Source organism: Rhododendron vialii, chromosome 4a (genome assembly GCF_030253575.1).
Source record: "Rhododendron vialii isolate Sample 1 chromosome 4a, ASM3025357v1".
NCBI lineage: Eukaryota > Viridiplantae > Streptophyta > Magnoliopsida > Ericales > Ericaceae > Rhododendron > Rhododendron vialii.
In genome coordinates this window covers 38,941,895-38,966,802 of record NC_080560.1, presented here as the reverse complement: position 1 = coordinate 38,966,802, position 24,908 = coordinate 38,941,895, and the positions used below count along the sequence as shown (strand labels likewise).

The following is a 24,908-nucleotide window of genomic DNA, read 5'->3' as shown; positions in this document are numbered from 1 at the left end:
TTCTCAATATTTTTTATTTATCGTGCGGAGTGTCTAGACAACATAAAATAAAAGAACCATCTCCCAAACCCAAATGAAAAAAGAACAATACAGACTCCAATGGTTTTGACAAAATTCGGAAAACGCCAATCATACTAACAATTACACATATTCTAAAGTTATTAAATCATTTAATCTGAAACTAGGTGCGGCATGTGCCTCTCTCCCCTCTTTTTTTTCATCGGCAAAAATAATTTTATTCATCACAAGGATTTAAGAAGAAATCAGTACAATATAGTAGGAAAAAAAATGCATTGAGCAACTTCTTCTTGTGATATCTTAACCTACCTTTCCACCTCTCGAATTTTTAGTACTATGACACTGTTAGCAAGAAACCAACAGACACCCAATAGGACAAGTCCAAAAGCACCTAATGTTTAAACAAACTCCAAAACACCCCAAGCCCAAACAAGCACACCAATTGCAAGCTAATTGGGCCAAGCCCATTTGCAATCCGCCAGCCCACAACAAACTATAACCCTATCAACCTAACTGCCGCTGCCGCTACTCCCCCAAATCTCCGCTGGTGCATCACCTCTGGTTCCACCTCTGCTCCTCCACTGCTGCTCCACCACGTCCTCCTTTGGTCCTCCGCTGCTACTCCCCACGATCTCCTCTGCTTGCCGCCGCTGCACCACCACAACCACCTTAACTTCGCAACCTCAATTACTCATTTGAATTGGGTCTATGATAAGTCAACGGGCCTAAACTACACGGTGTAGTCCTGTAAATTATTATTTTTAAATAAATAAAATCTTGAATGTCTGATAATAAAAAAAACTTGCGACTGATTTCTAGTCCTCATTTCTACATTTTGTAGAACAAATAAATCTTGAGTTCTTTCTGATAATCTTGACTGCACTTTATTCAGGTCCATTAAAGTGCTTTCCTTTCACTTTGCTTGGATGGACTTTTTGAGAGTAACTCTCAACTCTCGGCACAGTTTTCAATAAATCTTTCTCTCTATCTCTCTCCACTCATTACCACTCCAACTCTCAAAAATAACTTTCTAAAATCTAAACCAAACAAAGTTATCTTTTAAAAAAGGGTAAATTATAGTTAACCCCCTCAAACTATACTTCGGTGATACTTTACCCCCTCAAACTTTTATTTTTAACACTTAACCACCTCTAACTAATGAAAATGCAACTTCTGTTAGCATTCTGTTACAAATTGGATGGAAAATGTCACATTTCCTCTCATCTGAAAAATGGAGACATTTGTGCCTGTTCTCTTTTTTCTTTTTCTTTTTTGAAAAGGCCCTTTCTCTGCGGGTACCAAACCAAAAACGGCAACCAAAACAATGAACAAATCACACCACTGCTGCGGGTACCAGAAAATGATGTGGTAACCGGCGTTTACAAAGTGCCACTAGAAGCAGCAGCCGTAGAAGATGAAGAGTTCCAATAAATTACTCCACCTGGATTCGAGCTGTTGTGTTCCCTATTGATTTTGCAAACGGCAATTTCAAGTTGGGTTTTGCATTTCCAGAAACCAACTGTGCGCAAGGTGAGTTTGAATTTACTCGGCGAGTTCGATTTCAAGTTCAATTAACAACTCATGATGTTGACATTCCCATGCCCTCTGCTGCAGATCCAAAGCGAACTGTATACATATTCTCTCTCTCTTGTTCAGAATCAGAGGCTCACTAATTATTCTACTTCAATGCGGGGAGTCCTTCAATGGAGCCTAGTTATCGTTTTCTACCAAGAATAGAGTGGTGTTGGCGGCGGCGGGTCGAGCTTAGTGACTGGAGGAGCGATTGGCGATTACGTGATGTTAGAGGAAACGAGACTTGAACGGAGAACTGCTGCTTCTGTACGGCACCGTTTGGAGAATCCGGTGGTGAGTATACGGCTGGCAGTGAGGGCGGTGGGTTGGTTGCCCGGAGAAAGCTCTGTTATAAAATGGATTTTGGCAAATAAATGGGTTTGATATACCTGTGGTTGATCTGGGTTTTGTGGGTTTGGGTAATCTTCTAGAGTTAAGGTTTGAGGAGATTGAGGTTGAGATTCAGTTTGTGTTGTCGATTATGAGTAGATTAAAGTTTTGGGTTTGTGGAAATTCGGAATCTTGGTGGGGAAGAGACGAGAGAGAGACTGTGGAATGGTTTGTTCTTGGAACCCTCCTTTTTTTCTTTTTCAATAGAGGGCAAAACAGTAACTTACATCCACTCTCTAACAGAAGTTGGTCAATTTTGCATTTTCATTAGTTAGAGGTGGTTAAGTGCTAAAAATAAATGTTTGAGGGGGTAAAGTGTCTCCGAAACATAGTTTGAGGGGGTTAACTATAATTTACCCTTTAAAAAATCCATTTAAGATTTCCATTGAACTTACCTCCCTTCTTCCTACGGTATCACTTCCTTGGACACCACTCCAAGTAATTTATATACTAAAGTATGAATCCTTCAATCTTGGTTCCTATATTAATATCACACGAAACATTTTCTAGTGCTAAATGCTTTGTGCCTTAGACGTTCCATTCTACTCTATACCCACCAAACCCTAAAAGAGAAAGCCTTCCAGATGGATGGTGATGGATCATCCTCCAACCCAGAAACCAATCACCATGAATTTTCTGAGATCACTTTGAGGCCGCTCGATCTGTCTGACATCGACGATTTTATGGAGTGGGCGACCGACGATAAAGTGTCCCAGTTTTGCACTTGGGACACCTACACTTCCAGAGAACAGGCTGTAGATTTCATTACCAACATAGCGATTCCTCATCCATGGCTGAGAGCAATATGCCTGAAAAACAGAGCAATTGGGTCAATTTCAGTGGCACCAGGTTCAGGAATTGGTGTGGGGAGAGGCGAAATTGGGTATGCTCTAGCATCAAAGTATTGGGGCAAAGGAATTGTCACAAGGGCAGTGAAAATGGTGGTTTCAACTCTATTTTTGGAGTGGCCACATTTGGAGAGGCTTGAAGCTCTGGTTGATGTTGAGAATTTGGGGTCCCAAAGGGTGTTGGAAAAATCTGGGTTTCACAAGGAGGGTGTGCTGCGGAAGTATGTTTTGATTAAGGGAACGTCTAGAGATGCGGTGATGTTCAGTCTTCTCCGCACGGACCGCACTGATGTTACTTAATCTTGAATATGTTGAAAGTTAATCTTGCACATGTGAGGTGGGCCGAGAGAGAGTGAGAATAATCTGTGAGAGAGAGAGAGAGAGTAGTGAGTTCAGTTTGTGAGGTGTGTGAGCCGTGAGGTGATATACACGTGTGAGTTTGTAATTTTCAGATTTGTGTACTGAATCAAATCAATCAATAAAGAGATTTGTGACTGCTTTGTATGTAATCTCTCCGGGTTTAAACTGTTAACGAACTCCCACCTCCAACAGAATAGAAGCGTAGAAATATTTAAATAAAAGTGTTTCAAAATTCTGTGTTGGCATCGCAGTGATGCTAATGCAACATCATGGATGATGATACTTTTCGTGGGTATGTTACATTGCTGCAAAATATTTTTGGTTTGGGTGGATGATTAGGTCCAATGATCGAAATGTTTTTTTTTTTTCCAGTTTACTTGCAATTCAATGATCAACTCTGTATTCTATTCCTTTAGGTCCCCTATTTGACTAATTTACCATGCCTCTACCCAACACCAAAGAGGGGATTCCTTTGAACTATACTCAGGCCCGACCTCGAGATTTTCGAGGTCTAGGCGAGATTTGAAAATGGAACCTCTCAAAAGTTGGTATTTGGAGTATTGGAGCATAAATGGTTTGTAGTGCAATGGCAATTCGTTTGACCTTTTCATAGGAAGTGTTGGTCGCGTGGTTGAACCACGGCAACATCATTTCCAAACGATTTTTTGTATAAGTTCAAAGGTGTTCATGTTAAAAAAGTTGGAGTGGATGGGATTCAAACTTGGGTTTCTCATGTAGCACAAGTGCTCCTTACCCCTGAACTACACAAACTTACCTACAAAATAATTGACATACATAATAGTATTTATTAGATTTCTTCTATTTGGAAGCCCTATAATTGGAACCAAAATGAGAGGCCTAACCGCCTGGTAGGTTTATGCCCAGAGCCGGCTTTGACTATACTTACCGTCCAATATACCCGTAGCATGCCTGATGGCTGATGTGTTCAGGTAAGATAATTGGGTATTCTTGTTAATTTACAGGCACCTCAATCAATTTCAACAATTTAAAGTTAACTACAGAGCAAATCGTTATCGGCTTCAAAAAAAAATTGTTGGCAGTAAAAGTCAACTTTACAGACTCAAAAGTAAACCTCTTACTTCTTCTCATGCTCGCTTTATACTCCTACTGGACCAACTCATCGGGGTTCGGTGTTCTTTAAAGTTGATTAGAATGATCCATTCAAACCAGTATTTGTGGGAATGTAAACTGACAAAAAGCAATGCGTCAATCAAGAGTTGCAATGGACAAACCATTCATCCAAAATTAGCTTATATACTTCGTAATGTCATACCCAGAAAAATATTATCGAACTATATCCATGATCCTGCATTAGTGTCACCGCGAGTCTATGATGCCGAGTTGCCAAACACAGTTCCGAACACTTTCATGTGAAATAAGTACTTTTAGGTCTCAACCACTATTCAAAAATTAAGGAACGTCGAAGCGGACAAGACTAAACGTCACCAAATCTCTATACCTCCCCTTAATAAAAGCATACTTCCTCAACACACCCTCCCTTTGAAACCCAGCTTTTTCCATCACCCTCTGAGACCCCAAGTTCTCCGCATCGACCAAAGCTTCCAGCCTCACCAGATGTGGCAACTCCGAAAACACGCTCGAAACCGCCATTTCCACCGCCCTCGTGACAATCCCTTTGCCCCAATGCTTTGATGCTAGGGCGTACCCGATTTCGCCCCTCCCCGCGCCAATTCCTGAACCTGGTGCCACTGAAATTGACCCAATTGCCCTGTTTTTCAGGCATATTGCTCTCAGCCATGGATGAGGAATCGCTATGTTGGTAATGAAATCCACTGCCTGTTCTTTCGAAGTGTACGTTTCGAAAAGGCAGAAGCGGGTCACGTTATCGTCCGTGGTCCACTCCATCAGATCTTCGACGTCGGACAGATTGAACGGCCTCAAAGTCATCATCTCATCGAACGGCGTCAAAGCGATCTCGTCGAATTTGGAGTTGATCGAATCCACTTGCTGTTCTTTTGAAGAGGAGGAAGTGGTCACATTATCGTTTGTGGACCACTCCATGAGATCCTCTACGCCATGAGAGGGATCGAACGGCCTCGAAGCTGTCCCGGAGGACTCGGCGGCGGAGGTGGAGAAGTTAGGGCTGGCGAATTGGACGGCGTCGGAGGAGTAGGGGGAGACGGGGCCGAGGAGGTAGTCGAGGAGGGGCTTGCGGTCGAGGTAGGAGATGAAGGGGATGGCGAGCGGCTTGATGTTCTTCATGTAGTCGGTGAATTTGAGGTGGCTGTGCTTGAGGAAGTGGATTAGGGTTTCGAGGGTGAAGAGGTGGCCTATTTTGGAGCGGTAGGCGGTGGGGGTGGCGGCGGGGAAGGAGTAGTCGGAGCCGAAGCGGAAGTCGTCGTTGACGCGGACGATGCTGTCGAGGTCGTTGCGGATGGCGTAATCCCGGAGGACGGAGAGGGGATCCATTGTTGCACAGAGAGAACTTGATGCAGCGAATTCACAGTATACTAGTTACGTACTAATTTAAACGAAATAAATGTTTGCTTCTACAAACGAGTTCTTGAGTCTACAAGCAAAAAAAATAATCTTATAATTTTATTGATGAAAAAGGTGAATAACTATATAAGTTACAACCTTTATTTATACTAATAGAGAAATTCTATGTTAGATAGGAATCTAGTAACACAATTTCTTGCTAGTTAAGAAATTATAAAGAATAAAATAAAATAAAAGACTAATAAAATTTTAAAATAAAATAAAAGAAAATTCTTAAAAGAAATCCTAAATCATGCCAAAACAAAAAGATTAAAAACATGTAAAACATGTAGCACAAATAAGATTTCCTAATAATATAATTTCAAAAATAAAATTCCAATTCTACATAAGATTTTAGATTCTTATTTTTATAATTCTGGAATCATAAAAATAAGAAAAAAATCTTTTAGAATTTTGTCTTACGTCAGTTTCCTTTTCTTTCCATGCCAAAGAAATAGATAATTTGAATGCTTCAACTCATTTCTTAACTTCAAATAAAAATTCATGGAAAAATGTATTTGCGATGATCTTTTTTCTTCATACTTCAACTTGTTGACAAGATGTACTAAACGAATATTGGAAACCCAATCAAATTGTTGCACTCCAAGAAAATCGATTGAAGCAACATTAATTTTGTTATGCCAGCAATTATGGTTTGAATCCATTCAGTGTATGTATGCTCTGACTTGATTGTTGGCCGATTCTTTTGAATTTATGTTTTCAAACACCAATTTACCTTCACCAATGTTGTTGACCAAAATCTCCTCCTTGGCACCAATATCAATATCAAACACCTCCAATGTATAACTATTTTGGTCCTCGACAACTTGATCACCAATATCAATATTATTATTTTTAATATCAATTTTGAATATGACATCATCCACGGCTTCTATATTATTTGTCTTATCATCAACCTCCGTTTCAATTTTTGGTTCATCAACTTGAATCACAACCTCTTTGACAACTTCTTCAACGACATCTTTGATAATAATAATTGTATTTTGTTGCTTTGGTCCATGTTTTTCCTTCAGTAATTCCTCATAATTCTATGACAAAAATCTCTCCACCAAAAGTCTTTTAATTCTCGACCATGCATGAATTTGACGCTTGCCCAATCGATCTCTTGACGATTGTAATTTTAACCACCATTGTAGTGTTAGGCTTGTAAGCTTCAATAGTAAAAACCTCCACCTTCGTTCGGAAGGAGTTTTCGTATACTCAAAAAAATCATCAAAAATCCAATATCCAATCCAAACGATCTTCAAAAAATTCAAGACCACTAAATTGTGTCAACTTATCGTAATACCTGAAATTTGCTTGTCGCTTTATCGACTGATAATCATCATGGTTCTCGAATAGCGCGTCAAATTCATTCCTATCATCGTAGTGATAATAAGAATATCCTCCGGAGACGTTTTAGAGAATAGGTTGGTTGCGAACATATCCCTCAATGCGGTTCCTATTTTGGTTAGGAGGTTGGTGATGGGAAAATCCCAACGCGCGATCAAGGGCGGAATCAGAAATTAATTTTGCCCTAGGCTAACCCAAATTTTATATATATGAACAAAAAAAGAGGCAAACTTGTACATAAATACGAAAATGTTAAAAAATAAACAAAATAAAAGTACAAGAAACATACAAGTTGTATCTACGATGTTTCAGAGAGTAAAAATAATTTATTATCGAACCTGAGTGGATATTTTCAACAAGTTTGCAAGCAAAACCGACCCCAACTTCTTCTTCCTCAAAGGCAAAACCAACCCCAACTTCCCCATTTGATCAATCCAAGACTCCGGCGAACTATGATGCGATTCTGACGATTAGGCCGCCGATCTTCATCTCCACATCAGAAGATTTTGTAACTCCAATCTCCATAGTTGATTTAATTTTATTTTCAAAGAAAGGATGGGATTTTGTTTACGGTGTTTTTCCTAAATCGATCAAGACTTTGTTTGGGTTTTCCTCAAAGAAAGAAGGCTGGGCTAATTAAAATGGATTGGGCTTAAGACGAAAATGGTTGGGCTAAAACTATTTTAACTAACATTTACATATAATTATTATTTTTTGGAATGTGACCTGGGCTATAGCCCATGGCAGCCATACTACAGTTTCGCCCTTGCGCGCGATCCTTCTCAATCTTTTCTAGCCTTTGGCGATTTTGTAGAGTCAACCCTTGCAGCAACTCACGGATCTCTGCGAAACTGAGTGTGAATATCTTGACGAATCTCGGCTAATTGAGTGCTTCTATCTTGCAACTGTGTTCAATTATCTTCCATCATCTTCCTCAGGTCAGCAAGCCCACGACCAACGTCAATGGGTATTTCTTCAGCCATGTTTGGTGCCATCAAACTAGGAAAAACGTGGCTCTGATACCACTTGACACATCAGAATTCACAAAAGACTAGTTACGTACTAATCGAATCGAACGAATGATAAACTTGAGTCCACGAGAGAAAAAGACAAAGTCTAAATATTATTAATAAAAATATGCATAAATATTAGGTTACAACTCCTTTTATAGGAAAAAAAAAACGTAACCCTAGCAAAATCCTAACTCAAAAACGAAAATTCTCAAAATTTGGAAAAAATAATAAAATCGAAAAAAGGAAAGAAAAACATGGCTTTCCCAAAAAGAATTAACTTTTACGGAATTATACGCTAAAAGTTATTAACGAAACAAATATTTTTTAAAACGGCAAAAACGTCCAATTTGAGGCCTAAACGAATGAATTAGGCCTAAAAACACCATTAATCATCAACCTATGGTTCATGAGTATCGACCGCAACGCAGAAATAAGTCAGCCCACCAAGTTTAGGCCCGATCCAAGTTTGTTTGAAAGTTGCCAAATCAGGTAATTTGCAATTAAACAACATTTGAGCTTCTGAGGCTTCGACCGATCCAATTGATCATGAAATTGGGTCTCCACGTGTTCTACATCAGAACTGTGGGCCTAACAAAACCCACATTGGAATCCTTGTGCTAATCTTGCAAATAACTAAATGACGGCCCAAGACGTGTTTTAATAATTAATAGGGAAAATAACTGCCCAGGACGTGTTTTGATAATTAATACCCGTCAAGGACAAGCTAAAAACATTTGTTAATACTGAAAATGTCCTTGGCGGGTATTATTTATCAAAACACGTTCTTGGCCGTCATTTTCCCTAATTAATATTCGTTAAGAATATGCTGAGAATATTTATTAATGCTGAAAATGTTCTTATCGAATATTAATTATCAAAATATATTATTGGCCAGCATTTTCCCCAAGTTATGGGTTTGGGTCTACGTGGGCCTATCCAATCTACTCTGTTAGTTCGAAAATGTTTGTTGGATCTGCCAAAACACTAATTTAAAGCTAACACAATTTTGTAAAGAAAAATTCAATCTGTTTTTAACAATTTACTAGAGGCCAATGAATTTTTTTAATGTGTAAAAAAAGTTTGAATTTTTTTTAAAGAAACGGTATTATGTTTAAGTTTTCGTTTTGCAGAACTGATAAAATATTTTGAAGCAGAGGTAGTACTACTCCGTAGTAGTAAGTACTATAGAATAATTGGTAATTGGTGTTGAGTCTGTTCAATGCACGAGACAAAAAGAAAAAATCTCTCACCAATATTTTTCTCCCGCCCCTGTGCATGGAACAGACTTAAAAATAAGGTGAAAATTGAAAAGATGTCATAAATCCGATCCATGACTTGACAAATCGTCACTCACTAATTTGTTTTCAAACAAAAAAGTTGAAGGAACAAATTTCACTGACCTTCCTGAGGTTTCTGACAAAGACGGAGACCTCCCTTGAGGTTTCTGAAATATCACTGACCTTCCCTACTTTTGAAACAATTGTTTTGAAGCAATTGTCAAGATTCCCCATCTATTAACTCACCGTCAGATTCTTACCAGAAAATCATGATGTCAACACATTTTGCAATGCCTACTGCCCAAATTACCCATGCAACCATAACCAAACAGTCACTCCTTTGATAGCAAAATCCTTCAACGACCACTACGTTCAGCCATAGCTGCATAGATGATTTTGAGGGGAAAAAAAAAGACATAGAACCTTGGTAATTTAAATCGTTCACAACTTGTTGAATTCTTTGAATATTTTGACAAGCTTTCTCTTTATTAAATTTTTTGCTTCAATATTTACAAATTTACATTTTCAAACCCAGGGGTTTTTCTAGTGGTTAAGGCTTGAGACATAGATGTTTGCTTCCTCCTAAGGTCTCAAGTTCGAAACTTCTCAAGTGTTATCAACTCATTTGGGGCTAGTCCATATGGAGCTTTGCTTCAGTTTTAATTTGTCTCCCCGCAAATGAACGGTGGAATGGATCCCCATAATTATTCGATATGCTCGTAAGCTGATCCTGCCATCTGAGTTGTAAAAAAAAAAAAAAACACACACATTTTCGATGAAATGGATAGCTAACCCTTAAGATATGTTCCCCACCCATTGAAGTACAAATTCACTAGTGTTTATAGATATTTTTTTTGGTAATCGCATGTCTCATCGGCAACGTACGCATGTATATATATTGCTACCTAATATCTTATATATTTTGTATATATAATATATATACACTATTCCCTCTCTTCCCAATTGATAATCCACAACGAAAAGACGTATAACTGTCGGACCAAAAAATAAAGCACTTCTGTGCATCATTTTTTTAAATTTCTTGACACCAAATTAAAGATTGCAATAGTTCTTTAATTTTGTGTCAAAAAATTTAGAAAACGATGCACAAAAGAGGCTTATTTTTTTTGTCCAAAAATTATACGTCTTTTCGTAATGGACTATTATTTAGGAACAGAGGGAGTATAATATATGATCCCTCCATTCAAAATTTTAGTCCACTATGAAAACTTATGCAAAAAATATAGTATTTTGCTTATAATTTACAAAATCTATTGCACCAACTTGAAGAATTAAATGAGATCTTTGATTTATTTCAATAAAATAATATGTATGTGATAATCCAAAGAAATTCATTAATGGAATTTTCTTTGTAATTAGCCAGTTAATAGGCTACGGAATTCAATAGCTAGATATATAATCGCCAGGAATTCATTAGTGCTAATAATAAAGCCCAACGGGTTGGCTTAATGGTTAAGCCTTGAGATTTAAGAGTTTATTCCTTTGTAAGTTCATAGGTTTGGAACCTCTCAGATCAATTTCTTTGGGGCCTATCAATATGGAGGTTTGTTCCGATTTTAATTGGGTTCCTTGCAAGTGAGTGATGAGATTGAACCCCCGAGATTAGTCGAGATATGCATAAGTTGGTCTGAACATCTGAGTTATTAAAAAATGATGGTAATAATAAAAAAATAGTGGTAGATAGTGGTCCGGAGAAGTTATTATGATTCTCCTTTCTACGCTGGTTTTCTCCATCAAGTTCATCTGTCAGCCCATTCTTCCTAAATTTTTTTGTTTGGTATTTTTTACTTTTTGTAAACTTTTATTGAGGTTTTCGTCGTAATTTTTAGGATTAATGGTCTGACTCGACAAGAGAAATCAGTAAAAGGTAAAAAATGTGAACCGAAACTAAAAAAATTCATATAAGACGGTAAAAAAAGAGTACTGCTATTGGTACCGACGGTACCATAGGGAAAATGTACCGACGGCCACCGGACGGCCGATCCGAGCCGTCCAAAAATTTTAAAAAACAAAACCGAGTGGGCCTACGCGAGAATCAATGGCATCCGAGGTGTGTAGGGTACTTGATCCGAGCACCCCTTTTTCGTCTATATGTATATAGACGAAAAAGGGGTGCTCGGATCAAGTACCCTACACACCTCGGATGCCATTGATTCTCGCGTAGGCCCACTCGGTTTTGTTTTTTAAAATTTTTGGACGGCTCGGATCGGCCGTCCGGTGGCCGTCGGTACATTTTCCCTATGGTACCGTCGGTACCAATAGGATTTTCGGTAAAAAAATTAACAATACCAGCTGTTCGGTATTTTTTTTGTCTTAATAATTTCTTTTTTTTTTTGCTGTTTGGTAATGACATTTTACTTTTTAGACTTCTCTCGTCAAGACGGATAATTAATAGAATCTAATAAAAATTCAAAAAGAGGAACAAAAGTATGAAAAGAAAACCCAAAAAATTTAGAGAAAATGGGATGGCAAATGGTAGAGGTGGCAATCTCAACCCACATTTCTTAATCCGCCCAAATCCGTCCACTTATAACCCAACCCAACCCGCCCATATTGTATAATGGGTTGATATGGGTTGGACCCATATAAACCCATATTTATATGGGTTTAGATGGGTTAAAAATGAGTTCAATATGGATTAGACCTAAAATACCAATTTTTGCACAAAATCACTTCCTGTACGGGACCAAATTCGGTCTGCTTTATTCACTTCAATTAGATTCCCTTGCAAATCCCCACTCTTTCTCTCTCTCTCTCTCTCTCTGACTTTTGGAAAGAACTAAACTAAAACAAATCTGGATTTGGCAAGTTAAAATGGGTTTTTTTTTTTATTTGATAATTTTGCACTAAACTTTTCAGTCATCCATTCGTGCAATTAATTTGCTGAGATTCGTTTTCAATTATGACCGGTCACAATTAATTGTTACCGGTCATAATTGATTTTCAATTCGAATCATCCAAAAACACTTTGGACGTGCGCAATTGGTCTTCATAAACCCTTCTTTACGGAATGGTCTGTAAATAAGATTTTTTGTTAAAGGACAGAGAAGAAGACTTCAGGTGGGTTTTGATTGTTAAGTCAAAATGATTTTTCTTTTTTGTCTTTATTCAAAAAAATTTCGCATTTGTTAATTTTGCTTTAAATTTTTGTAACTTATTGATTCGTTTCGTCGAGAGGAATTAAAAAAATAAATTTTTTTTAATCGAAACTCAGTTTTTTTTTTTTACAAAAAAGATTATTTTTTTACTTATTTTGTCTTTATTCAAAAATTCATGAGTTTCGATTATAATTTTTTACTTTTTTGATTCCTCTCATTGAGATGAATCAATAAACTACAAAAGTTTAACGCAAAATAAACAAATACAAAAAAAATTAAAAAGAAGAAGAAAAAAGTCACTCAATTTTTAATCCAAATGCACCCAAAGCCAGCGTTGGTATACCGGATATTTTAGCTTAGGGAGAAAAGGAAGTAGAATGGGTCGGGTCGGATGGGTTTGGATCATAATTTTTTAATTTTTCGATTCTTCTCTGAATAGAACTAATAATCAACAAAAAATTGACGCGGAGCGTACAAATTGAGTTTTAATCATAAAATTTTACTTTTTTGAATCCTCTTATTGAGACAAATCAGAGAAAGGAGGGGGGAAGGGGAAAAGGAAAAAAAAAGAAGGAAAACGGGTCGGGTCGGGCGAGTTTGGGTTTGGTCTGACCCACATTTAACCCGACCCGTTCCAACCCGTTTATTTTTGACCCATATTCGACCCGCCCATATTTAACACATGACCCGTTTCAACCCGCCCAAACCCGCCCGTTTGCCACCTCTAGCAAATGGGTTAAGCAATTACTTCAGTTCTCTTAAGAAAACGACCAATTATTTCCGTTAATTTCAAAAAGTCCATTGACATCGAAAGATTTTAGCTAAATTGTTTCGTTCTCACGGGCATTAGAATAGTATGCATCTAAATTTTTTTTATGACGTCTAGTTTTTCAAAGGGTGGATTTTAGCTAATTTATTTTTGGAATTCTCGCATCGACCGCTGCTGCATCAGATCGTAGTCACGACTACACTACTCGAGTCTCTAACCAAAGAGAAATACCACTGAGCCAAAATCCCAAGGTCTCTCACTCTTCTCTCTTCCCCTGAGTTCTCACTGAAACCACCGCGCGCTCTGTCTCTCTGCAGCAATGGATCCCCTCTCCGTCCTCCGGGACTACGCCATCCGCAACGACCTCGACAGCATCGTCCGCGTCAACGACGACTTCCGCTTCGGCTCCGACTACTCCTTCCCCGCCGCCGCCCCCACCGCCTACCGCTCCAAGCAAGGCCACCTCTTCACCCTCGAAACCCTGATCCACTTCCTCAAGCACAGCCACCTCAAGTACACCGACTACATGAAGAACATTAAGCCCCTCGCCGTCCCCACCGTCTCCTTCATCGACCGCAAGCCCCTCCTCGACTACCTCCTCGGCCACGTCTCCTCCTCCGACGCCGTCCAGTACGTCAACCCTAACTTCTCCCCCGCCCCCGCTGCCGAATATCGCCCCGAGGACCCCGGCCTCGACCCCCGGTTCGACCCCGGGCTAGACGTCAATGAGGATGTTTCTAGGGTTGGGTTGTCTGAGAATTACATAGAGATGATTAGGGCCGCGGAGAGGCCGGTGAGGGACCGGGAGGCGATTTTGGAGTGCAAGAATAAGGATTTTTACGAGGTCTTGAAGGCCGCGGCGAGGAGAGAGGAGGAGAGGCAGCGGTCGGATTCGCAGCAGAGGAAGGACGGGTTGGTGGCGAAGAATCGGTTAATGAGGGGGGATGAGAGAGGGTTTGGGGAGGAGTTAGGGTTAGGGTATGATTCGACGCCTAGGGCGAAGATGGGGGTGAAAGGGGGGAAGGCAGGGGAAGGGGTGCCGATTATATTGGTGCCGAGCGCGTTGCAGACGCTGATTACGATTTATAATGTGAAGGAGTTTTTGGAGGACGGAGTTTTTATACCGACGGATGCGAAGATGAAGCAGGTGAAGGTGGCGAAGCCAGACTGTGTTACGGTGCAGAAGAAGTTCAGTAGGGATAGGGTTGTGACCGCGTATGAGGTGAGGGATAAGCCATCGGCGCTGAAGGCCGAGGATTGGGATAGGGTGGTGGCGGTTTTCGTGTTGGGGAAGGAGTGGCAGTTCAAGGATTGGCCTTTCAAGGACCATGTGGAAATCTTCAATAAAAGTGAGAAAGTTTTTCTTTGCTTCAATTGTGTTTGGTATTAAATTGATCATGAAATTGTGTGGTTGGGCTATTGGAATGTACATTTGTTCCTTTTGGCTTATCTGGGTTTTAATCTGATTTTTGTACAGTATGAACCTTACTCTTTTGATTCATATCTTCGTTTGCATTAGGATTGCAGGCTTTTAAATATGAACTATCGGTGCTCTTAGATATGATTACAGGCTCATAACCATAGTGACCTTGTTGAACTGAATGAAATGGAAAGAGAAACATAAATCCTGAAATTTTGTGGGTGCTAATTTCTTGTGCAGTTCTGGGATTCTATATGCGTTTCGAGGATGATAGTGTGGAGTCAGCTAAGATTGTCAAGCAATGGAATGTGAAAATTATATCGGTGAGCATATTTTTACTCAGAGTCTCAGAGCTATTCGTTCTTGTCTGATACTGTGATCAAGCCAGGAGTTTCATTATGTTGTTTTCCTCTAGTGAAAATGTCTTTATTGTACTTGTCTTTGATGACTCTGCAGATTAGCAAGAACAAGAGGCACCAGGATAGAGCTGCAGCGCTTGAGGTGTGGGACAAATTGGAAGAATTTATGCGCTCACGGTCACATGGTTGAGTTGTGCCAGGTTTCATCTGAAAGGACACATTTTTCTTTGAGGTGTGTCAAATCTCTAAAGAACAGCCACGTCGTATTTTGTGGTCTTTACTGACATATTTGGTTGGACACAATACGCGTAATAAAACTTGCAGTGGACGCAGTTTCCTATATCTCTGGAGTCTGGCCTTATTGATCATTCTTTTCCTCATTTTAATTAATAGTCAGTGTTTCAATTTGTCTTTTTTGGCTCAATCATGTATATTACACCTTCTTATGACAATGTACTTTATGAGCGGTTTCTGGGGTATGGGATATGTTTTAAAGTCTTTCTTTGTACATGTCAGTGTTCTAAGAGATTGTGACTATGTAGTCATATAGTGCATAGAGCACCGTACCTCTCACTCTTCCCTACCATTTAAAGGGGAGAAAAAACCACGTTAACCTCCATAGCTATTACGCTTCTTAATACTGGTCATAATTTGTTCGCCATCAAAATCCTCAAGTTTTGAACTCCATTGACCATCAACATTGAATTGATGAGTAAGATTATGCTGCAAATTGCATTGACCAGCAACATTACATTGATGAGTAAGATTATGCTGCTTTTTTGTTTCCTGGGTATTTGAGTTTCATTGAAAATAACATATGACAGAATAGTAAAGGAAGGAGTGACTTCCTGGTTACAGGATACAATAAAAAAGAATAAAAAAGAACCAAAACAACAGCTTGGGAGCAGAGAAGATCCTTGAGGGAATTATGTCAATGTTAGAAAATCTGCTTATTAAGGGAAGAAAGTTTGATGAAGAGAATTGGGACCCTTTGATAGCAGTGAATCTGATGCAACATAGAGGTTATAGACTGCTGGATTTTTACTGAAATCCTGTGGTTTCGCCAGATATGATAAACATAGCAGTTCAAGCATCATCCTAATAGAGTTGTAAAAAGATTTTCCACTAAGCTTTTGGCGATTAAGATCACAAATCTAGTTCCAAATCATTGTGGAGAATGGAAATCGAAGAACAAGTAATTAATGGGTTTATCTTCTTGCTGGCAAAGGAGGCAAGAGCAGAGTCGTCAAGCCCCCACAGCTTTTATACATATCCCCTTCATGAAGCTTTCCTTGTATAGCTATCCAAAGGATGAAACTATGCCTCAGTATGCACGTAGGAGGCAATAAAAGTTTATGCCAAGTTACAGTAGGAGAGTGAAGTCTGATAGCATTCCTGGTAATAGCAGCATTGAACATAGATGGAGAGGAGGAGATGTCCCACAGGACCTTGTCAGCTCTAGAATAGTGGGGAGCAAAGAAAGGGGAATGGGCCAAGCTCAGTGCGCATTGTAGATTATTGATTGATAAGACTTTGGATGTTAAGAGGAATCTAGAAGCTTCAACAATCCTATAGCCAAAGTAATCAATCAGAGGACCCTGGGGTAACCAATTATCAAACCAAAGATAGATGTTCTTTCCATTTCCAAATGTGGCTTTATGAAGGCCCTGGCAGTGGTTTTCCACATAATAACTTTCCTTCAGGTCCAGGAACAATCGGAAGGGTAACTCTTAGTCCAACATTTGCCTTCAATCAGATATTTGCGACACCACTGAACCCACAGTCACTGATGCTGATGGCAGATGGCCCAGATGTGTCTGAGAAAAGAGGCATGATTCCACCGTCTAGATAAGCATCAGGGTTCCCTAGGAACTTTGTTAGAATGATGGTAAGATGTGGTCCCAGTCTGGAGGAAATGCCGAGGGCTTTTCTATTGCAAACAGACTGAACTAGGAAGGACAAAGTGTATAGTCCAGTAGACTTGAATGCTAAAGAACATAAATTGATGAGTTGAAGTATACCAGCTAACAGAGATATTTGTTAGCCCAGCCTCTAATTTTAGCGTCAACTTTATCAAGGAGACTTTTACAGGCAATAGCTGTATGTTTAGTAGAAATGCTGGGTGTCCCAAAGTACTTGACAGGCAAAGCACCAAGCTAGAATCCCAAAAGGCTGCAAAGATCATTTTAGATGAATCTTCAGTCTCAGCCATAGTTTTCCAAATCTTAGGATTTACGATTCGCTAGGTTGCATGAATTGGAAATAGCTGTGAATCAGTGAAGCGAATTTGTGATTTGTTCGATTCACTTTTGATTTGCTGAATTGAATTATGACTTTTTTTTTGCCGCCTTCTTGTTGCAGAAGGGTTCAAAATACTTTTTAAGGTCTTAGTATTGTTAAATGCCATCTCTTGTTTAAGTTTCTCCTTAGTCTCAAAAATAGAGTTCTCTCTTGCTAAGTATTATTCGTAACAAGAAAAGGGAGATTTATTTTGAGAGTGAATCAAAACTGACAAAGACGATATGGCATACAACCACCTTAAAGACATTCAAAGGGTTTGTTTTGTATGTTTTAACTCTTTTTCACAAAGAGGGCCACAAATTAAGAGGACCATGAAAAGGACCATTTAGATACTCAATTCGGTTCAGGATTGGGAATTTGAATTCACAGCAGTGTAGATCCTACTCGTGTTCATATGCGGTGATTACTCAGAAATTGTGACCCTCTAAAAGGGTATTTGTTTACAATATGGAAGTAGTGAGAATTGGCCTATCAAAGAAAAATAGATCATCTGCAGAACAAATGTAAGCTAATTCCTAGATCTTGGCATTTAGGATGGAATGAAAAGCTACTTGAATTGTTGGGTATTACATGATTGAGTTGAGGCTAAGGCTCATTTTGAATGAATCTGATGTTGTTGGGTCCCCTCAATCCTCATTTTCCTCTTCTTCCCTCTCTTAACCAAGTAGGTTTGGCTTGATGATGTAGTTGGATAACTTGGATTGATTAGTTGCTCCTCACATGGACAGCTAGGTCATCTTCATGTGATATGGATACTAAAATGGGAGCAAAATAGTCCATTTGTCTGTCTCTATTTTTTCATCTTCTAAATTTAGCTTCATGATGTGGTTTGAAGATTGTTTCTTGCTGCGTCTGTATTTAACTGTCTTGTTCATCTCTAAATTATGCTATAATAGCTCTATTGAATCTCATGTGGGCACTGGCGTTCAACTTCAAATGTTGGTTAAACCACAATCAATCCACCATTTAATTAGCTTATAAGTTTGTTTTTTGTAATATATTATTATTCATAGTACTCCTGCATACTCTGGGTCATATATTTTACAAATGCCTTTGTTTAGTAGTTATGTTCTACTGGATGTGCTTGTCTTGCTACTGCGTTTTTTTAGTGTCGCAACTGTCACTCACTCACTCACTCTGCACACTTAATTTTCCTGGTTATTTATGCACACTTGATTTTCATTTCCGATCTGTTGGTTTTTAAAGCAGCATTTGAGTGCCTTCCATGCATGCATAAACATTGCTTGCAGCTGCCGAGGTGAAAAGAGAGACTTTTGATAGCTGTTTCGACTGATGCGATGCGGGAGGACTGACATGAACAGTGAAACTTTGCGAGTATAGAGAAGTAGTTGAACGCTGCCACGCCGGTGTGCTTGGTTTGTCTTGGGTGAAGTTTTTTGAACTACAATTATTTATCATGTATCCCTTTTCTTTTGTCTGGGACGCGTCAGCTTTTCAGGATGCTTGTCTTCTGCGATTCCTGGGCACAAATGTTGTTTCTGATAGAAAATGACAAAAGTTGTTCAACTTGGTATATAACGAGTTTGTTTATCAATTGCGCCGATCCCCCAGGATATTATTGCTTTTCACATTGCTAAGTTTCAGATATTCCCATGTTTTCCCACGTTAATCCTTATTTTCTTTGTTACTTGGTCTGAAATTGGAAAAAATAAACTAGAAATCATCTTTATTGAGAAGGGAAGAGGAAAATAACTCTCCCTGTAGTACAAAACCACGTCAACCCCTAAGGAGGTTGCCAAAGAATGACAGTACAAATATACGTTCCATGGTATGGACCCTTTATTTAGGAAAAAAAGAGAAATTAAATAGGATTCAATGTAAATAATAGGGTATATGTTGGACTGATGGAACGCAGGCAGATGAGAAAACTCAGCAAATTGTGGAGGTTGAAAAATAAGATGCAATGAACAGGAGGACAAAAGACAGAGAAACTGTCATCTTTGTAGAACTCGAATCTGAAGGGGATGAGCTGCTGTCTGTTGATGGCACAGCTTTTGACCCAGTTCCTACATCAATGTAAAAAGCAACATGAACTTCATATAATACGTTGGAACGGTTGAAAGTTTTCTATAGAGATGGTAGGCTGATGCTTTTTTAACTGCCAACATGTAAATGGTTCTATATCACCCTAACATATGGCAAAGGGAAAAGAGATCGTACTGCCATATAGCTATTCAATCCATGTCAATTAAGGAAAACATTTTACCTGAAGGTGATGTAGTTGGAGTTTTTGTGGTTGGAGATGCTGGTGTTCCTGAGGAAGAGCCCGTCGGGGAAGCACCTGCTTAGGTAGAGATGTCACAAGTTAGTAGAGAGATACATGGCCTCGTTGTCTAGCATTTTGGTGTTATGATTATAAGTTAGTTTTGTTTCAGGGAAAATGCATTCCAACATAAAACATATGTGAAAATGTCAAATGATTTTCCTTGCTAGTGCTGTTAATGATGAGGGTTGATATGGTGTTGGGATGGTGGTGTGGTTGTAGTGACAAGGTTGGTGATGGCAGTCATGGTGGTGGCAGGGAGGTAGTTGGTGGGGTTGGTGGTCCCAGCAGCCGTGGTGGTGGACCTGGTTATGCCAGCTGCAATGGAGATGTTAGTGGGGTGGTGGCATCGGCAATGGTTGTGGCGTTAGGAAGACTGGTGGGTCTCGTTATGTCTGGAAAACATTTACACGTTCGAAAAACAGAAAATCGTTTTCCACTTGAAGAAGCTTATTACGGCTTAGCAAGGAACACATTTTTGCCTGGCTCTTGTTTTTTGATACCGAAATCAGAAGGAAACATTGTTAGACTGTAATCACAAGACAGTTGATGAACAGCTAGCATTTGCAACACATCCTTACCATTACAGTTGCTACTGGATGGAGTCTCAACCTTGCAAACTTTAGGAAGTTCCAGTGCCCGAGTCTGATTGACAGTAATCCCAAGGGAGCCGCCACCATTAAGGGCCTGACACAAGCACTTAGGCTGCGATTCAACTACATTGCTCAGCTGCGTGCAGCATCCCGAAGGGGGGTTTGAGGAGTTTCCATTTATGTAGTTGAGGCAAGGCGCCATGTTTATTAACGCATTGGTACAACTCGACGACGACTGAGCCGCTGCTCCAGCCCACAGCACCGATACGGCAACCAGGACTAGGCCAAAACCGATTGCTTGACGAGCCATTGGGAGTCGTCGGATTTGTTGAAGAAAATGGCAGTGGGCTACGATTTGTTGCTGCTGGGGGAAGGAGAGAGTGTTTGTTGGTGATGTTGTGGAAGGAAGAGGGAAAAGTGCAGAGTTATATAGGGAAGTTTGGGAGGAATGAGAGTCAAATGGAGATGGGTTAATATGGGTTACCCACTTCCTCCTACTCTACTTGTTTTAGGAGATTGATTGAGCCAATGGATTGATTAATGGTTAGTTATGTGGGTAACCAAAACTACTGTACTTAACCCATGTGGGTTCTTTGCCTTGGTGGACTGGTTATGCAGATACCTGTATTTTTAAGGGTCATTACTTCATTCAATCAAAGGTGAGACTTTTTGGGACTTTTCCTCGGAATAAAGGGTTACTTGTACCTTTTAATCAACAAGGGTTACTTGTACCTGACTCCTACTACTTTTTCTAGAGCTCCTGGGTCTGAGAATGTGTGCTAACTCCATCCGGACCATATATTTTGGCAATAAACGACTCAGATTTCATCTCAAACAAATAGATCTCAGCCGTCCATTTGTTCATTATCGAGATGAAATCTGAGCCATCCATTGTCGAAATTGGATGGCCCGGATGGGTCAGAGCACATAAGGAACAGCAGGTTCCCTAATTTCCAAAGTTTGAGGCTGTTTTGATTGGTTGGATTACAAACGACAGAGTAAATAATCATATAGGATGAGGACTGTCACCAGATTAATTGTAAGGGTATTAGCAATACCCACAAGCTAGTTTGATTGTTCCAATTAATATGTAATTGTTAAGGTGCACGTAAGCTGATTCAAATACATGAATTACCGAAAAAATGAATATGTAATTGTTTCACCAATGAGTGCATTCCGATGCCAGAAATAGTCTAATCAGGCCGATCAAACAGGCCCTAAAGAGAATTTGGGCTTTTGTTTGAAATTGGAATGGACGATTGGAGAGAACTCATAACGGTTACAGTCGAGTAGTGGAGATATTATCGACTCGGCTTTCAAAGCTTTGTTGCAGAAATAGGAGGTTGCAGTTTGCCCACATCCAGATCCCCACTTAGTCATTCGAGCTATTCATGGTGTAGGGCTTGTGAATACAGACTATACAGTAATACATCCGCGCAAAATTCAAGTTGATCAGAAACTCTATAAACATGAGCTTTGCGTATGCGTTCTATTCGACGAACCCTACAATGTGAACGGCCTGAATAAAAGAGTAGAGATCCGAGTGTGGACAAATGGTATCACGATCTAAAAAGAAAAAATGAAAAAGAAGCAGCGAAATTCAAGTTGATCAGAAACTCTATAAACAATAAATCGTTGTGTAAAAAAGACAGAGCGCATTGGAAATACCAAAAATTGGTATTATTCCAGTCATTGAGCTTAATTTTTGTCGAGACCCTGTCATAGCTTGTGGCATCAAAAATTCTTATTCTGTTTGCTATTGTTTTACTGCAGGGATTTTGCATGATCTTGTCACAGAGTAATGACTATGCAACCATTCCTTTTCTTGCTGATGTGTTCGAGGTACTTTTGCAAGTTTGGAAACCAAGAGCACATTTGCATTTTGGGTCAAAGAAAAACTGTCATGCAAATTGTACAGAAGGATATAAGCTTCACTTGTTGGACCTTTTGTTTTCTCTTTTTGGCTATTTGCTACTGTCTAATTGTAGTTTATTGTATCTGCTTTTCCTCTTTGGAGAGATATCAAGACATGAACTCCGCCAAGAATGACAACATGCTGGAAGAGTGTTTGTACCCATTCCGTCGAACGTATACCTCATCCACAATAATGTTCAATTTGCTACACTGAGGTACATGGATACCTCCACTAATCAAATAATGAGCAATCTAAAAGAAAGAAACACACAAAAGAAAAGCAAAAAAAGACATAAACTGGCTCAAAAAACACACTATGGAAATTACCCAAGTGTGTAGCTAAGTGGTACACACGATAGTCAATTTTGTGAGCCAATTTCCACTTTTCTACTTTTGTGAGCCAATTTTCATCACTCTACCAATTTTCATAGTATGTTTTTAAAATGCCAGATTGATGCAATTTTCGTTCTTTGTTGGCAAATATTACTACGCCTTAGTCAATCCATATATGTTTGGTGCATTAAGTATGTATAATAGGTGTCTGTTGTATGAAGGAGGGCGAGAAGAAGGGATAGCGGCCTTTCCTTAGCCATACAGGATGTACTTAGGCGTTCAAATACTTTTGTATGAAGCAGGAGGCGAAGAAAGGGATAGCAGGCTTCCCTCAGCCATACAGGATGTACTTAGGCGTTCCATATTACGTCTACTTTTGTAAGCATAGAATACATGTTTCAGATACAAGATCGAGTGAGAAAGCCAATTTCCATCGCTCGAAATTGGATTTCTCTGCCATCCAATTATTCATAGTGTGCTTTTTGTGTTAGTAATTGAGGTATGTATGTGTATATTTCACGATTTATGTCAACCATATTGAACTAGATCTGTGCGAGAGAATTCAGTAGTTGTTGCTTGCCTGATATTTATGATATCTTTTGTTACAGATATGGTTTGCATGTGCATTATATTTACATGTGTATTACTCCATTCATCATCCTGCTAACTTCTCATGTTAACTTCCTCTCTTCAATTGCGTTATGTCTGCAGGGCTATAAGATTATTGGTTCGCATAGTGGAGTTAAATTGTGTAGATGGACCAAAGGCACAGCTTGGAGGGCATGGTGGCTGCTACAAGCGGACTCATTTTATGGCATAGAGAGTCATAGGTGACAGTCAATTGCTTCGTTACGGAATATAATCAATCAGCATGCTTTTTGTGACGCCCATAGTAGGATGCATGATGCTTTTGTGGGTTGTTTGGGTTCCAAGTCAAAGCTTGGCAATTAGAGATCTGTAATTACGTGATCATATTCGGATTTTTAGTTGCTATCTCTCTATCAAGTCTTACCTTATCCATTTGTCATAATTTTGTGGGATCATATTCATGACTGCCTTATGAGAATGAACAAGTCATGTATTGGAAGGGATAAGGGCCTTTGACTTCCTTTTAATCTTTGATTTAGGAGAGTAACGTAGAGCTGGCCTATTATAATCATCTTCTTTTTTTGTTCTGAATGAGAGAGGACTATTGTTGCCCTACTGGTAATATTGCTACCGATTATGGTGCATGTTGATTTGATAAATTTGAATATATATATTGTGTTTATTAGATGAAATTATGTTGACAGGTAGATCACACAAACAAGAGGTGGTGTTCTGCGTGGATTTCCCCAACAAAAGAAATGAGGTGCAGGAACAAGGCAAGGAGCTTCACTGGATTAAGAAGGGAGATGCATCTATCTTACAAGGCACCAAACTTATGGAAGATAATGAATTCAGATTTTATTCGTACTACAGTGCGACATTTGCCCTTTGTTTGATGAGCCGTTCCACTTGACTTTTAAAAAAAAGTTAATTTTGTCCTTATTTAAATTTTTTGGCGTTTGTTCGTTTTGCTTCAAATTTTTTTGATGAGACGAATAAAAAAAGTAAAGTTTTTTTTTTTACTTTTATCCAAATATTTTGAACAAAGACTACTTTTAAGTAAAACAAAAAAGTAAAAAAAAGTTGACTTTTTACTTAAAAGTGGTTCTTATTTAAAATATTGGAGAAGGAAATTTTTATCAAAGCAAAATTAACAAACCAAAAAAAAATTCAAAATAAGAATAAAATAAAAAAAAAGTAGAAAAATTTGTTAGTGGAAGGGGGCTATTTATGAATAGCTCTTTTATGAAGACGAGCTAAGCTATCGCACTTCTCGAGAGAAAAAGCATGATCCAGACGTTTCACTAGTAGTAAAGTATGATACTTCTTTCGTCTCAAAATAGATGACAATTTCTAAAATTCGTGTCATTTTTCGTCGTTTATATCTTTTAATCTATAATATTTTTCATGAGTTTGAAAACTTTATATAATAGATTTAATCGAGAACTATTAAACAATATTTTTTGAGATCCATATCGAAAGATATAAGGAATTGAAATTGGCACGGATATCAAAAATTGATATCCAATTTGGGACGGAGGGAGTAGTATTTTCGAATGGTCACATTTTAATTATTTGATGGTAATGTGCGCCACTTGCTCTTCTCTGTTTTTGGTTCAGCTGACGTATAATACATAGTTATAGTTATAGTTATATTACATAATTACACATCATATGAGGTTTATTCAAATTCCATAAAAATTTATAAAAATGTTCTTAAATTTTAAAATATTAATTTTGAATTTCTAGAAGTGAAACAGCTTAACTGCGAGGCTTGTTTCGCTCTACAAATTAAAAAATAATACTTATCGATATTCGTTAGAGCTGATATTTTACTGTCTTATAAAATAATATTTTAAAATTTATAAATTTTTTTG

At 38.8% G+C, this 24,908-nt stretch overlaps 4 protein-coding genes and 1 long non-coding RNA gene across 7 annotated transcripts; 3 read left to right on the top strand and 2 right to left on the bottom strand.

Annotated features, from left to right (window-relative positions):
- The first annotated feature begins 2,393 nt into the window (after nt 1–2,393).
- On the top strand, nt 2,394–3,337 carry LOC131324279 (uncharacterized). Its single transcript, XM_058356187.1, has one exon. The coding sequence runs from the start codon at nt 2,565–2,567 to the stop codon at nt 3,126–3,128; it is 564 nt and encodes a 187-aa protein (XP_058212170.1). The 5' UTR covers nt 2,394–2,564; the 3' UTR covers nt 3,129–3,337.
- A 1,106-nt stretch (nt 3,338–4,443) lies between these two features.
- LOC131324277 (uncharacterized) lies at nt 4,444–5,749 on the bottom strand. Its single transcript, XM_058356184.1, has one exon. The coding sequence runs from the start codon at nt 5,637–5,639 to the stop codon at nt 4,620–4,622; it is 1,020 nt and encodes a 339-aa protein (XP_058212167.1). The 5' UTR covers nt 5,640–5,749; the 3' UTR covers nt 4,444–4,619.
- A 7,663-nt stretch (nt 5,750–13,412) lies between these two features.
- LOC131324275 (protein CDC73 homolog) lies at nt 13,413–18,874 on the top strand. 3 transcript variants are annotated; one of them, XM_058356183.1, is made up of 4 exons: nt 13,413–14,588; nt 14,900–14,982; nt 15,116–15,250; nt 18,529–18,874. In XM_058356183.1, exons 1-3 carry the CDS (start codon nt 13,559–13,561, stop codon nt 15,206–15,208), a joined length of 1,206 nt encoding a protein of 401 aa, XP_058212166.1. In that variant the 5' UTR covers nt 13,413–13,558; the 3' UTR covers nt 15,209–15,250; nt 18,529–18,874. The 3 variants fall into 3 exon arrangements, with proteins under 3 accessions (XP_058212166.1, XP_058212164.1, XP_058212165.1); XM_058356181.1 differs by having other exon boundaries at nt 13,450–14,588; nt 18,570–18,874; XM_058356182.1 differs by having other exon boundaries at nt 13,450–14,588; nt 18,526–18,874.
- A 105-nt stretch (nt 18,875–18,979) lies between these two features.
- On the bottom strand, nt 18,980–20,841 carry LOC131324280 (non-specific lipid transfer protein GPI-anchored 5-like). The gene is made up of 3 exons (XM_058356188.1): nt 20,185–20,841; nt 19,547–19,621; nt 18,980–19,346 (listed from the first exon to the last, which is right to left on the bottom strand). Exons 1-3 carry the CDS (start codon nt 20,504–20,506, stop codon nt 19,210–19,212), a joined length of 534 nt encoding a protein of 177 aa, XP_058212171.1. The 5' UTR covers nt 20,507–20,841; the 3' UTR covers nt 18,980–19,209.
- Nucleotides 20,842–21,914: 1,073 nt separating this feature from the next.
- On the top strand, nt 21,915–23,655 carry LOC131324282 (uncharacterized). Its single transcript, XR_009199278.1, has 3 exons — nt 21,915–22,038; nt 22,214–22,325; nt 23,155–23,655. It is a non-coding gene; the product is annotated as an uncharacterized LOC131324282 (long non-coding RNA).
- Nucleotides 23,656–24,908: the final 1,253 nt, after the last annotated feature.

Coding starts and splice junctions, on each gene's coding strand:
- LOC131324279 (XM_058356187.1), top strand. CDS start 2,565: ATGGATGGTGATGGATCATCCTCCAACCCAGAAACCAATCACCATGAA.
- LOC131324277 (XM_058356184.1), bottom strand. CDS start 5,639: ATGGATCCCCTCTCCGTCCTCCGGGATTACGCCATCCGCAACGACCTC.
- LOC131324275 (XM_058356183.1), top strand. CDS start 13,559: ATGGATCCCCTCTCCGTCCTCCGGGACTACGCCATCCGCAACGACCTC. Junction 14,589..14,899: donor TGTGGAAATCTTCAATAAAA/GTGAGAAAGTTT, acceptor TTTCTTGTGCAG/TTCTGGGATTCTATATGCGT. Junction 14,983..15,115: donor GGAATGTGAAAATTATATCG/GTGAGCATATTT, acceptor ATGACTCTGCAG/ATTAGCAAGAACAAGAGGCA.
- LOC131324280 (XM_058356188.1), bottom strand. CDS start 20,506: ATGGCTCGTCAAGCAATCGGTTTTGGCCTAGTCCTGGTTGCCGTATCG. Junction 19,622..20,184: donor ATCCAGTAGCAACTGTAATG/GTAAGGATGTGT, acceptor CTACCTAAGCAG/GTGCTTCCCCGACGGGCTCT. Junction 19,347..19,546: donor TCCAACTACATCACCTTCAG/GTAAAATGTTTT, acceptor ACATTGATGTAG/GAACTGGGTCAAAAGCTGTG.